Source organism: Eulemur rufifrons, chromosome 20 (assembly GCF_041146395.1).
Source record: "Eulemur rufifrons isolate Redbay chromosome 20, OSU_ERuf_1, whole genome shotgun sequence".
NCBI classification, from domain to species: Eukaryota; Metazoa; Chordata; class Mammalia; order Primates; family Lemuridae; genus Eulemur; species Eulemur rufifrons.
In genome coordinates, this window is record NC_091002.1 from 50,898,249 (window position 1) to 50,908,978 (window position 10,730).

The 10,730-nt window shown below is 66.9% G+C and overlaps 1 protein-coding gene across 1 annotated transcript; it reads left to right on the forward strand.

The window, feature by feature from the left end:
* Positions 1-688: 688 nt before the first annotated feature.
* Positions 689-4,460, forward strand: HRH3 (histamine receptor H3). Its single transcript, XM_069496126.1, has 3 exons — positions 689-938; positions 1,990-2,156; positions 3,525-4,460. Exons 1-3 carry the CDS (start codon positions 689-691, stop codon positions 4,458-4,460), a joined length of 1,353 nt encoding a protein of 450 aa, XP_069352227.1.
* The last annotated feature ends 6,270 nt before the right edge of the window (positions 4,461-10,730 follow it).

The window sequence follows — 10,730 nt, forward strand, 5'->3', positions numbered from 1 at the left end:
AGGCTTTCCCCCAACCCCCAGCCCCACCCCAGGTCCCCACAGGCGCCCGGGCTCCCAACAAGGGCCGGGCAGGGGTCGCCAGGTCGAGGGCACGGGGACGCCGAGCAGCCCAGGGACCGGCTCCCGGGTGCGCCGGCCGGTCGACCTCAGGCAAGCCCCCAGACCCGGCCATGCCCGGGCTGGGCTCGCCGCCCGCCGCCCGCCCGGGTGCGCACAGGGGCTGGGCTCCAGCCGCCCGGCGGGCACGCGGCGCTGTCCGTGGTGCTGCCGGCGCCGGGCGGGGCGGGGGCGGGGCGGGGCGGGGGCGGGGCGAGGGTGGCAGCCAATGGCGGGGGCGCTGCCGGGACGCGGGGGGCGGCGGGCTGGGCGCGGGGCGCACTCGGCTGCGCGCTGCGCTTGGGGTGCACGGTCGCGCCGGCGGTGGCTCAGGCTCCAGCTCCTCGCCGGCTCGTCTCCCGCTGCAGCTGCCGCTCCGCCGGACCCACTCGGCTCGGAATCCGGTCCCGGCGCCCTCGGCACCGCCCGCCCGGCCCTGGCCCCGCGGACCATGCGCCGGGCGCACCCCGGGGAACTACACCCGGCCGAGAGCCCGCAAAGACGAGGCTCCCGGGCCGGGGCCCCTCCCGGCCGCCCGGCTCTCGACCTGCGCCCTGCCCCGCGTCCCGGCGCAGCGTGAGCCTGGGGGGCCATGGAGCGCGCGCCGCCCGACGGGCCGCTAAACGCGTCCGGGGCGCTGGCGGGCGAGGCGGCGGCGGCGGGCGGGGCGCGAGGCTTCTCCGCCGCCTGGACCGCGGTGCTGGCCGCGCTCATGGCGCTGCTCATCGTGGCCACGGTGCTGGGCAACGCGCTGGTCATGCTTGCCTTCGTGGCCGACTCGAGCCTCCGCACCCAGAACAACTTCTTCCTGCTCAACCTTGCCATCTCCGACTTCCTCGTGGGTAAAGCCCCCAGCCCTTGCCCGCCGCTGGAGCCCAAGGGCGCCCAGCCCGGCACGGCCAGCGGGGATTGGAGCGCGGACCTGGGTGGCTCGGCAGGCACACGTCCCGCCAGGGGGCCGGCCTCGGAAGGGGGCGTCCGCAACCCATGGGGCGGTGGGCACTGGCGAAGTTCCGTGCCACCCGGGCCGCGGGACGGGGGCTGGAGAGGGATGTCCTCGCGGAAGGGGCGCGAGCCTGCGGGCGCTCAGCAAGGCGCAAGGCGCAGCGAGCGCGGGTACAGCGGTGGCTCCTGCGCCTTAGCTAAACAAAGGCTGCTGCGGTCTCAGGACGCGGGGAGGGCGCTGGGGGGCGGTTTGGGGAAGGTTTGGGGGGAGGGACATGGGGGGGATTTTTAGAGCTGCGTTGGGGGAAGGGCCCGTGGGGAAGGCGAGAGGTGGGGGAGAAGCTTGGAGGAACGCGCTCTCACGTGTCCGTGCTCTGCTGCCGGCTGGGGGGCGGGGCACGCGGAGGGGCAGAACGCCAGACACCTGTTGGGGCTGCGAGGTGCGTCTCTCAGACGCCTGAAGCGGGGGTTGGCGCTGGGAGCGGCTGGCCTGGCTGCCGCCAAGTTCCCTGTCAGCCAGGAGGAAGGCTCTCCGGGATTCTAAGCTCCAGAGAGGGAGGGCTGTCCCGTGGCAGGGTAGAGGGGGGGCGCTTGGGGACAGGGAAATTATCTTCCTTCCTCTCTTTGAGGGCTGAGAGGGCTGGGCAGAAGTCCAGGGAGTCCTGACTCCTGGTTCTCTGAGTCCTGCAGTGCCCAGAGGTCCCCATGCTTGGCTCTTCCCTCCTGTCCCCAAGTCCGGGGACACCAGTGGGGCTGGGAGCTGCCCGGGGCTGAAGGCCTGCAGCAGGGCACAGTGTGTGGCGAGGAGACCAGGTGGAGGTGGGGAAGATGAGGGTGGTTGGTCCCAGAGAGATGGCCACCTATGACCCCAGGTCCTGCCCTCCTCTCCGCGGAGGTCAGGCTGGCCGGAGTCCCGTCCAGGTGTGGCCCACAGCAGCTCTCCCTCAGGTGCCTTCTGCATCCCGCTGTACGTGCCCTACGTGCTGACCGGCCGCTGGACCTTCGGCCGGGGCCTCTGCAAGCTGTGGCTGGTGGTGGACTACCTGCTGTGCACCTCGTCCGTGTTCAACATAGTGCTCATCAGCTACGACCGCTTCCTGTCGGTCACCCGAGCTGTGAGTCCCGGGATGGCCATGGGAGGCACTGGGGAGGGGACGGCCACTCCTGAGTTGTGGGTAGGTGCCACTGGGCTTGGTCCCTGACGCTCAGGCACTCTGTGGCTAACTCCCGTGCAGGGGCACTGGCTGCCAGCAGGACTGGCCTGGGCCCGGGCAGGGGGCAGGGAGTCTGGACGTGGAATCAGATGCTCCTGAAGGAAGGAGTCACTGCAGCCTCCACCCTGGGACATGTCCAGAGTCCCTGGAGTTGAGGGAGGACCTGGGGCCAGGGCCCCTGGCGGCATCACGCGCGCGCACACACACACACACACACACACACACGCCCCGGGAAGACGGGCAGCAGCTCCGGCTCCAGGTTTCCTTTTGCATGAGTGGCTGCCATGAGTTAGCGATCCTGGCCGTGCCCAGACCCCCTGCATCGGTGCCACCCGGGCCTGGGGTGCTGCCACCAGAGTCACTCCTTTCCCCATCTCCTCCTTGATGGCCCACACACCCAGGCTTTGCCAGGGGTCCTCCTCCAGGGTGGGCACACGTTTTCTGCCAGCCTAGAAGGGCCGAGGGACAGGTGCAAGGGGCACGGGTTTGTGCAGATGAATGAGACACGCGAGGGGCTGTGCAGAGCCCGGTACAGGCAGGTGCCGACAGACTCGGATTAGCAGTCGCTTCGACCACTGCTCCCGTCGTGATCTGGCTGGGCGGGAGGGCAGGGGGACCCTCATGTCCTCCTGCCTGAGACCCCTCACTGGGACCTTTGGCCGCCAGCTGGTTGCGCTCACACTTGGGGTCTGCAGCCTGGAGCCTTGCGCTCACTTCCTCCCCGGAGGTCCCGATGTGGGTCTGGGGTGCTTTGTCACTGGGGGGGAGGGGATTCTCCCAGCAATGGGCCAGCCGGTGGCTTCCTGCACCTCCTGCTCCCAGGACAGTGAGCACCCGCACAGGGCCAGAGTGAGCCTCCCCGTGGAGCACGTAGCCTCAGGAAGTGGCTCAGGCCTTGGCCAGATGTGCAGTGTCAGAAACAGTTGTGTGTGCACGGGGGCTGTGGCCGAGGCTGAGCGCGGGGGCTGGACAGGCCCCCCGGGGAGCACACAGCTGCAGGGCTGGTGCACAGGCAGCCCAGCGCAAAGCTAGGGTTCGGGTGATCTGGGGGAGGTTGTGCGGCTCTAGGCAAGTGGCAGGGCATCAGCCAGCTGGTGGGGGGCACCCAGGGAGTGGGGTACAGGAGAGGAGGGTGGGGGAAGGGGAGGAGAAGGGAAGAGCATTGCTGCCAGGAAAGGGCATGCCCAGAGGCCCAGAGGGCCGCCGGGAGCTCACAGTCCCACATTCCCGCCTCCCGCTTTGCTCCTGACCCAGCCTGTTCCCCCGCAGGTCTCCTACCGGGCCCAGCAGGGTGACACGCGGCGCGCCGTGCAGAAGATGCTGCTGGTGTGGGTGCTGGCCTTCCTGCTGTACGGGCCGGCCATCCTGAGCTGGGAGTACCTGTCTGGGGGCAGCTCCATCCCCGAGGGCCACTGCTACGCCGAGTTCTTCTACAACTGGTACTTCCTCATCACGGCCTCCACGCTGGAGTTCTTCACGCCCTTCCTCAGCGTCACCTTCTTCAACCTCAGCATCTACCTGAACATCCAGAGGCGCACCCGCCTCCGGCTGGACGGGGCCCGAGAGGCAGCCGGCCCGGAGCCCCCGCCCGAGGCCCAGCCCTCGCCACCGCCGCCGCCGCCAGGGTGCTGGGGCTGCTGGCAGAAGGGGCACGGGGAGGCCGTGCCGCTGCACAAGTGCGGGGTGGGTGAAGGGGGCCCTGGCACCGAGGCCGGGGAGGCAGCCCTCGGGGGCGGCGGGGGCGCCGGGGCCGCAGCCTCACCCACCTCCAGCTCCGGCAGCTCCTCCAGGGGCGCGGAGAGGCCGCGCTCACTCAAGAGGGGCTCCAAGCCGTCAGCGTCCTCAGCCTCGCTGGAGAAGCGCATGAAGATGGTGTCCCAGAGCTTCACTCAGAGCTTCACCCAGCGCTTCCGGCTGTCGCGGGACAAGAAGGTGGCCAAGTCTCTGGCTGTCATCGTGGGCATCTTCGGGCTCTGCTGGGCCCCGTACACACTGCTGATGATCATCCGAGCGGCCTGCCACGGCCACTGCATCCCCGACTACTGGTACGAGACGTCCTTCTGGCTCCTGTGGGCCAACTCGGCCGTCAACCCCGTCCTCTACCCCCTGTGCCACCACAGCTTCCGCCGAGCCTTCACCAAGCTGCTCTGCCCGCAGAAGCTCAAGCTCCAGCCCCACGGCTCCCTGGAGCACTGCTGGAAGTGAGCCCCGCCCGCCACCCGCAGCCACCCCTCCGCCCTGGTGTCCTGGGCAGCCCCCGTGGCGAGCCACGCCTTGTCTGAGGCCCCCAAACGCCATGGCAGCCTCTCTCGGGCCACCTGCCCTGCCGTGGAGGCAGCGTGTCCGGCTGGCCGGAGGGGCCATCACTGGCTGGACGAGTGTGAGCGGCTGGCCCTGCCACCCACATCCTGGCTCCACCCCAGGCGGGAAAGTCCAGGGGTCCCGGCCATGCCATCCACCCCACAGACAGTGCGATGGCCAGTGGTGTCTGCCCTTCACACAATCACTGGTTGGCGTTCTCCCCAAAACAAATGCGTGGTGTGCGGCCCCGCCTCCTGCACGCGCACACACCCGTGCACACCCACACACCGTCCTCCCCAGACAAGCCCGGGACGCCGCCTTTGCTGCTGTCTGTCTCTTGCTTGAAGCCTAGGGCCTGGCTCCTTCGTCCCCCTTCCCTCCAACTCTCTCCGCCACCCAGTGTCGAGTGGCCCAAGACCCTCGAAGCTGCTCTCCACGTTTCCATTCTGGGTGTTTCCAGGAGGATGAAGAAGAAAACACGTCTGTGAACTTGATGTTCCTTGGATGTTTAATCAAGAGAGACAGAATTGCTGAGGAGCTCAGGGCTGGATTGGCAGGTGTGGGCTCCCACGCCCTCCTCCCTCTGCCGCGCTCGCTTCCGGCTGAGCTGCACCAGCTGCTGCTGCCCGCTCCGCCCCCGGCCCGGGGCGCTGGGCCCTGGCGGCTGGAGATTGGCCGGAGCCTGACCTGCGGTCCCGCCAGAGCCTGCCCCAGCCTTTCCATCTGCTGAGCCGGACTTCCTGGGGATTACTGGGTAGGAGGGGACCCGGCCGTGCCCTCAGGGTCCCGAGGCTGGCAGGGCAGTCAGCAGGAGAGCGGGCCTGGGGGACGCCCGGAGAGGGGCCGCTTCCGTGTTCTGTGCACCCCTGCCAGGCACCCTGCATGCGCCACTGCCACGTGCCCGCTACGCACCCTGCAAACCCTGAGGTCACAATAAAGTGTATTTTTTTATTGGTGCTGATTGCTAAGGACCTTGTCGGGGGGGGTCAGAGCCCCTGTGCTTCGGTCAAAGACCCCAGGGAGGAGAGAGACCCCCCAGCAGCTGCCGAGAGGCCGGGGCCTCGGTGTCTTCATCTAAGTGGGGGCTGCCGCGGGCAGAGACAACCTGCCTCAGCAGGGCTTAATCCCAGAAGGGACTCACGGGACCCCCGAGCTCTCCAGCCCCCGAGGGTGAGGAGATGCTCCTGCTGGGGGGTGGGGGGCACACTCCAGCCTGGAGGATGCAGGACGGTGCTCGTGGGCCTTCCCGGCTGCACCCTGGCGAGACTCGAGACTCGGGCCTGGGATCTTGGCCCACCCCATGTGTGCGGGGGCGGGGCGGGGGGGGCAGGGCTGCAGGGGCACGCCCGGGTGTGGGGGCTGGGGCTGGGCCATCTTTGGTAGAGAGGCCAGCCTAGGCGAGGCCTGGAGGTGGGGCTGAGGGTGCGAGATGGGGACGCTGGGAGGAGGGTGGAGCGTGGAAGGGGGGATGGTGCCTTCCTCTGCAAGCTCGGCCCTGAGCCCTCTGGCCTAAGGGCAGCTGCGCCTGTCCCAGGGGCCTGCACGGGGTGGGGCAGAGGCCTCCCCCACCCAGGTGCTCAGAGGCCACTTGCAAACAGGACAAGCCCCCTTAAGTGAGATGCAAACCTGGGGGGCCGGGTGCCAACCCCTCTGGGAGTCCCCGCTCCAGCCTGGAGGGCCCTTCTCGCTCTGACCCTTGCTCCCGCCCACGCAGGACTCCGGGCACGCCCCCGCCAGGTGCCAGGTCCACCTGGACGAGGCAGTGCGGCCCCGCACACAAGCACCGCTTCCCGGCAACTCTGTCCCCCGTGCCATGGAGGGGAACTATCGCTAAAACCCCTCGGCCTCTAGGCCGCTCCTCACACCCCACAGCTGCGGCTGCACTTTTTATTTTCCAAACTTCCCAGAAAACTTCCCCCAGAATCCAAAGCTCCACCCTGCCCCCACTCTCACTCCCCCAGACGCCCAAGGGACTCCCATGATTGAGGCAGGACCCTCTTCTTGAGCAGAAGACATAAGGGCCCTTCCTTAGTCACCAGAGGGAGGTGAGTCTGGGGACACCCGGGCCTCCCACCATGAATTCCATCCCAGCCCGGGTGTGCCCAGGGCTGGGCACTGTTCGGGGCAGGGCTGGAGCTGTGGTGGCAGGGGTCACCTTTAGGGCTGAGCCCCTCCTGTCTCTGGAGGCCCCGTGGCTCCTCCGGCAGGCCAGACACTGGCCCCCATGAGACCCCGCACCCTCCAGCCTGGCCCCGCAGTGGGTGTGGGTCCCGCAGGCTCAAGCTGTCTGGCAAAGCACAAAGCACCGTCTCTGCGGCGATGGGCGCTTCTGCGCCAAGAGCCCAGCCGGAGCCCTGGCTGCCCCTCCACCCAGCCCAGCTAAATGGCTACAAATTGGAGGATAAAAGCACAGGCTTTCAAGCAATTTTGCCTTCAATCTCTGGAAACTGCCGCTCCCTGGAGCTCCTATGCGGGATGGAGGAGGAGAGAAGAAAGACACCGAGTCTATTGGGCCCACGTTCTGCAGCAAACAAACACGCAAGGGCCTTTCTCCTTGAGCCGGAGTCTAAGAGACAAGGCTGCGCCCAGCAGCTGCCCACCCGGCCGCCTGGCTTACCGGGCACCTACTCGGTGCCAGGCTGTGCCGGGAACGGCACGGGGCAGCCCCTGAGCTGCTGGAGGCAGACCCACAGCCAGCCAGCCCCTACGCCTGCGAAGGTGGCAGTGCCCAGGACACAGGATGCTGCCCTGCGTGCACGTGGGCAGCCTGGCCACCCAGCAGGGGCCAGCTGTGGGCCCCAGGCTTGGGGACAGCAGGGGTCCCTCGGGCCCTCCTGGCCAGGCCCTCGGGGGTGGGCACTGGCTGTGCAAGTCCAGCCTAGTCACCTGCCCTGCTGCTGGCTCTGGGCCTGGGTGCCCCTAGGGGCAGACTCTGGGCTCATGCCGGGTGAGGGTCCCTCCCAGCCGGGGTTAAAGACCCTGAGCTCTCAGGGAGCCCAGCGGCAAACCCACCCCCGTCTTTCCGTGAAAGGTCACGTTACTGGGGAGCCAGGGTCATGACAGGGATGGCTGGGGTCCCCCAGGCAAGGCTTCCAGAGTCCTGAGGTGTGGGGCCCACATGGCTGTCCGGCCACTGTCCCTCTGTGTCCCCATCCCATCCCGGCACTCATGGCTGGGCTTGGAGGTGTGAAGAACCTTCCACCAACACTTACGTGGCTGGTCCTGGTGCCAGGCCCAGGCTGCGCACCCCGGTCCCTGGGGTACCTGCACTCTCCTTTCTGCAGACGGGGGACCCGCGAGGCTGGCACCTCCCCTGGCACTCCTCCCGCCGCATCCCGCTCCCTGAGCACCTGCTGCGTCTGGCGCCACGGGGAAGCCGGTCTCCCTGCACACCGTGCTGTCCCGAGGACAGGGTCCAGGCCTCGTCACCTCTGTGCTCTGCGTGCAGCTGGCAGGGGTGCCCCCACGGTGGAGAGCAGAGTGGGACAGCTGGAAGGACTCTGTGAGCCTCAGAACCAGACCTCAGCTCTGTGATTCTAGCAGGAAGCCACGATTGAGCACCACTGTGTGCTCTGCGGTGCTGTCACAGGGGCTGGGAAAGCAGCCTCGGCCCTCGCTGAGCCCGCGCTGAGTCAGGGATTGGGGGGCAGAGAATGGTGGAGCAGGCCGGGTGGGCTGCGGAGCCCCAAGTCCCAAGGCCCAACTGCCCGGGCCAGGCAGCCAGTGTGCCTGGAGGGGAAACTGAGCCTTGGGCGGGGACTGTTGGCCTAAACAGCAGGTCTGCATTAGGCTGGGACTGAAATCCAGGCATCCTGGGGACGCCAGCCCTTCCCCTTCCTGTCCCAGCAGGCCTGGGGGCCCAGGTGGGGTCCTGGACCTGGGCTTCTTCCTCAGAACAGCCACGGCCACCTCAGAGGGGCAGCTGGGTGTTGTCACTGAGGTGGGCTCTGCCAGGGCCCCCAGGCAGCGGTTGGCACCAGCTCTGGCGCCTGACTGCAGCTCAGCAGGGCCCTTCGCCCGCGTGGGCAGGAAGCGGCTCCTCGCCCGCGGCAGGCCTCCCCGTCATTACCCAAATTGCCCCATTGTTGGCGGCGCCGCACCTGCTCCCAGCGGACAGCGCTGCGCTAACCTGTCATTAAGCGCCCGGCAGGCGAGGCTGCAAGGAGGCTGGCGGGGGAGGCTGGGGGCTCTCCTCTCCCCACCCCCTCCTCTGCTTCCCGTCCCATGGGGTGGAGCGAGCAGGGGCTGCAGGTCGGTCTGCGCTGTGCCCCTTCCACTGTGACCCCAGGCGGGCCCTCCCTTGCCGGCGCCTCAGGAGCCCAGACCCCTCCCTGGGCCTCAGGGGGGACGTCCAGGGGCTGGCGATCCTGGATCAGGAGTCGGGGTCAGGGGTCAAGGGTCAAGCTCCAGAGGGGCTTGAGTTTCCCCTCCGAGGACACACAGGGCCACGTGGGGGTGGAGGAGACCCACAGGCTGCGGCAGGGAGGGGCAGGGTGGAGGCTGAGACCCTCCCCAGCGGCTCCCCGAGGGGTCACAAGCAGACCACAGTGGGGACAGCTCCCGGGTCACAGCACTTGCTACGTCCCAGGCCCCATTTTGAGCCCCTTTCTTAGCTAAGCTCATCTAGTCCTCAAACACGGCAGTACTGTTACTCCCGTGTCACAGGTGGGGAAACTGAGGCAAGAAAGGTTAAGAGACCTGGTCAAACATCGCCAATGAGAAGCTAAGTTGGTGCTGGCACCCTGCTGTGGCCATTTTCCTGACCCCCCCGGCTCTCAGGGCCACCTTCTTCCCTCTGAGCCCGACCCCTCGGGCACTCGCCCAGGAGACGCAGCTCTCTCTGGGGACCCACTCCTCTCCCCTCCAGCAGGCGCAGTGGGGCCGACCCCAGCCCTGGGCTCCAGGATGTGTCTGGAGAATCACCACGGTGGGTCTGAAGTGGCAGCGTCCCCAGCACAGCCAGCAAGCAGCCGTCCTGGGACTTAGGCTGGAACCCTGGGAGGGAGGGGCCCCTCTCCTGGCAGCCTCCGAGGCTGTCCTCACAGAGACCACCCTGTGGAGGGAGCCCACCTGGTGCAGCCAACACAGAGGAACGCTGAGCCGAGAGCCCGAGAGAGAGGGCAGATGCTGTTGTCTGAGCACCTGGATCCAGCCTTGCCTGAAGCTAGCCGAGGAGCTTTATGTTTCACAAGTTATCAAATACACCTTCATTTTTAAAGCTGATTCAAAACGTGTTTTTCCAACTGTGATAGAAACAGTCCTGCCCAGCGAGACTTGGTTCAGGCTGGCATCTCTGTCTCGGGGGGGAGAACAGATCCCTCCTGCCCACGAGAGCCCGTGTCTCCCATGAACAAGAAATGGAGAAGACGATTCTTTGGTAAACACAATTAGTTGCTCTGGGGGTGGAAAGGCGACACACCTCCTGTCCACAGGCCTCCTGGAGGGGCCCTGGCCCAGCTTCCTAACCCGCAGACGGGGCGCCCAGACAGTGCTCGTCACCCCAGCTCCCAGGGAAGCAGGCGTTGTGTCCGGGGCGGCACCCTGCTCTGCAAGACACAAACACACCCTTCGAAACAGAAAGGCGAGAAGGGAAGGAGGGGATCTGGAGGTGAGGAGACGAGGGAGGGGACATTGCAGGACTGCACCAGGTTAGAAACGCTTTTGTGCCGCTCCGAAGCCACTGGTTTCCAAATGCAAACCCGACACACTGGACAATCTTCCCATGCCTCTGCTGTCCACGCCGGGCCATCTCTGGCGTCTCCAGCCACCCAAGTTCGGAGCAGCTCAGTGGAGGGGGTGCACCTGCCCTCTGCCCTCCTTCCTGGGCCCAATCCCCCGGCTTGGCAGAACTGCCAGTTCCCAGCGAATCAGGACTCACGGGCTTCCTCTGTCAGCTGAGGGCCTTGTCTAGGCTATTATCTGCTTTGTCCCAGAAACCATCTGTCCCTTGTCCGTCCAATCCATTAATTCACACTAAAGTGTGATGGACTGACTATTCCAGGGTGAGGCAGAGAGTTACATTTTAACAGAAGACAAACTTTAAACCCAAAGGAGTTATATTCTAATGCAAGGATTTCAGACAGGAAGACACACCAAGGGGTGAAGAGGGTGTGGACAGTGTCCGCAGGCTTTCCCGGCTCCTGCCGTGCGCTGGGCCCTGGGCCAGGCACCGAC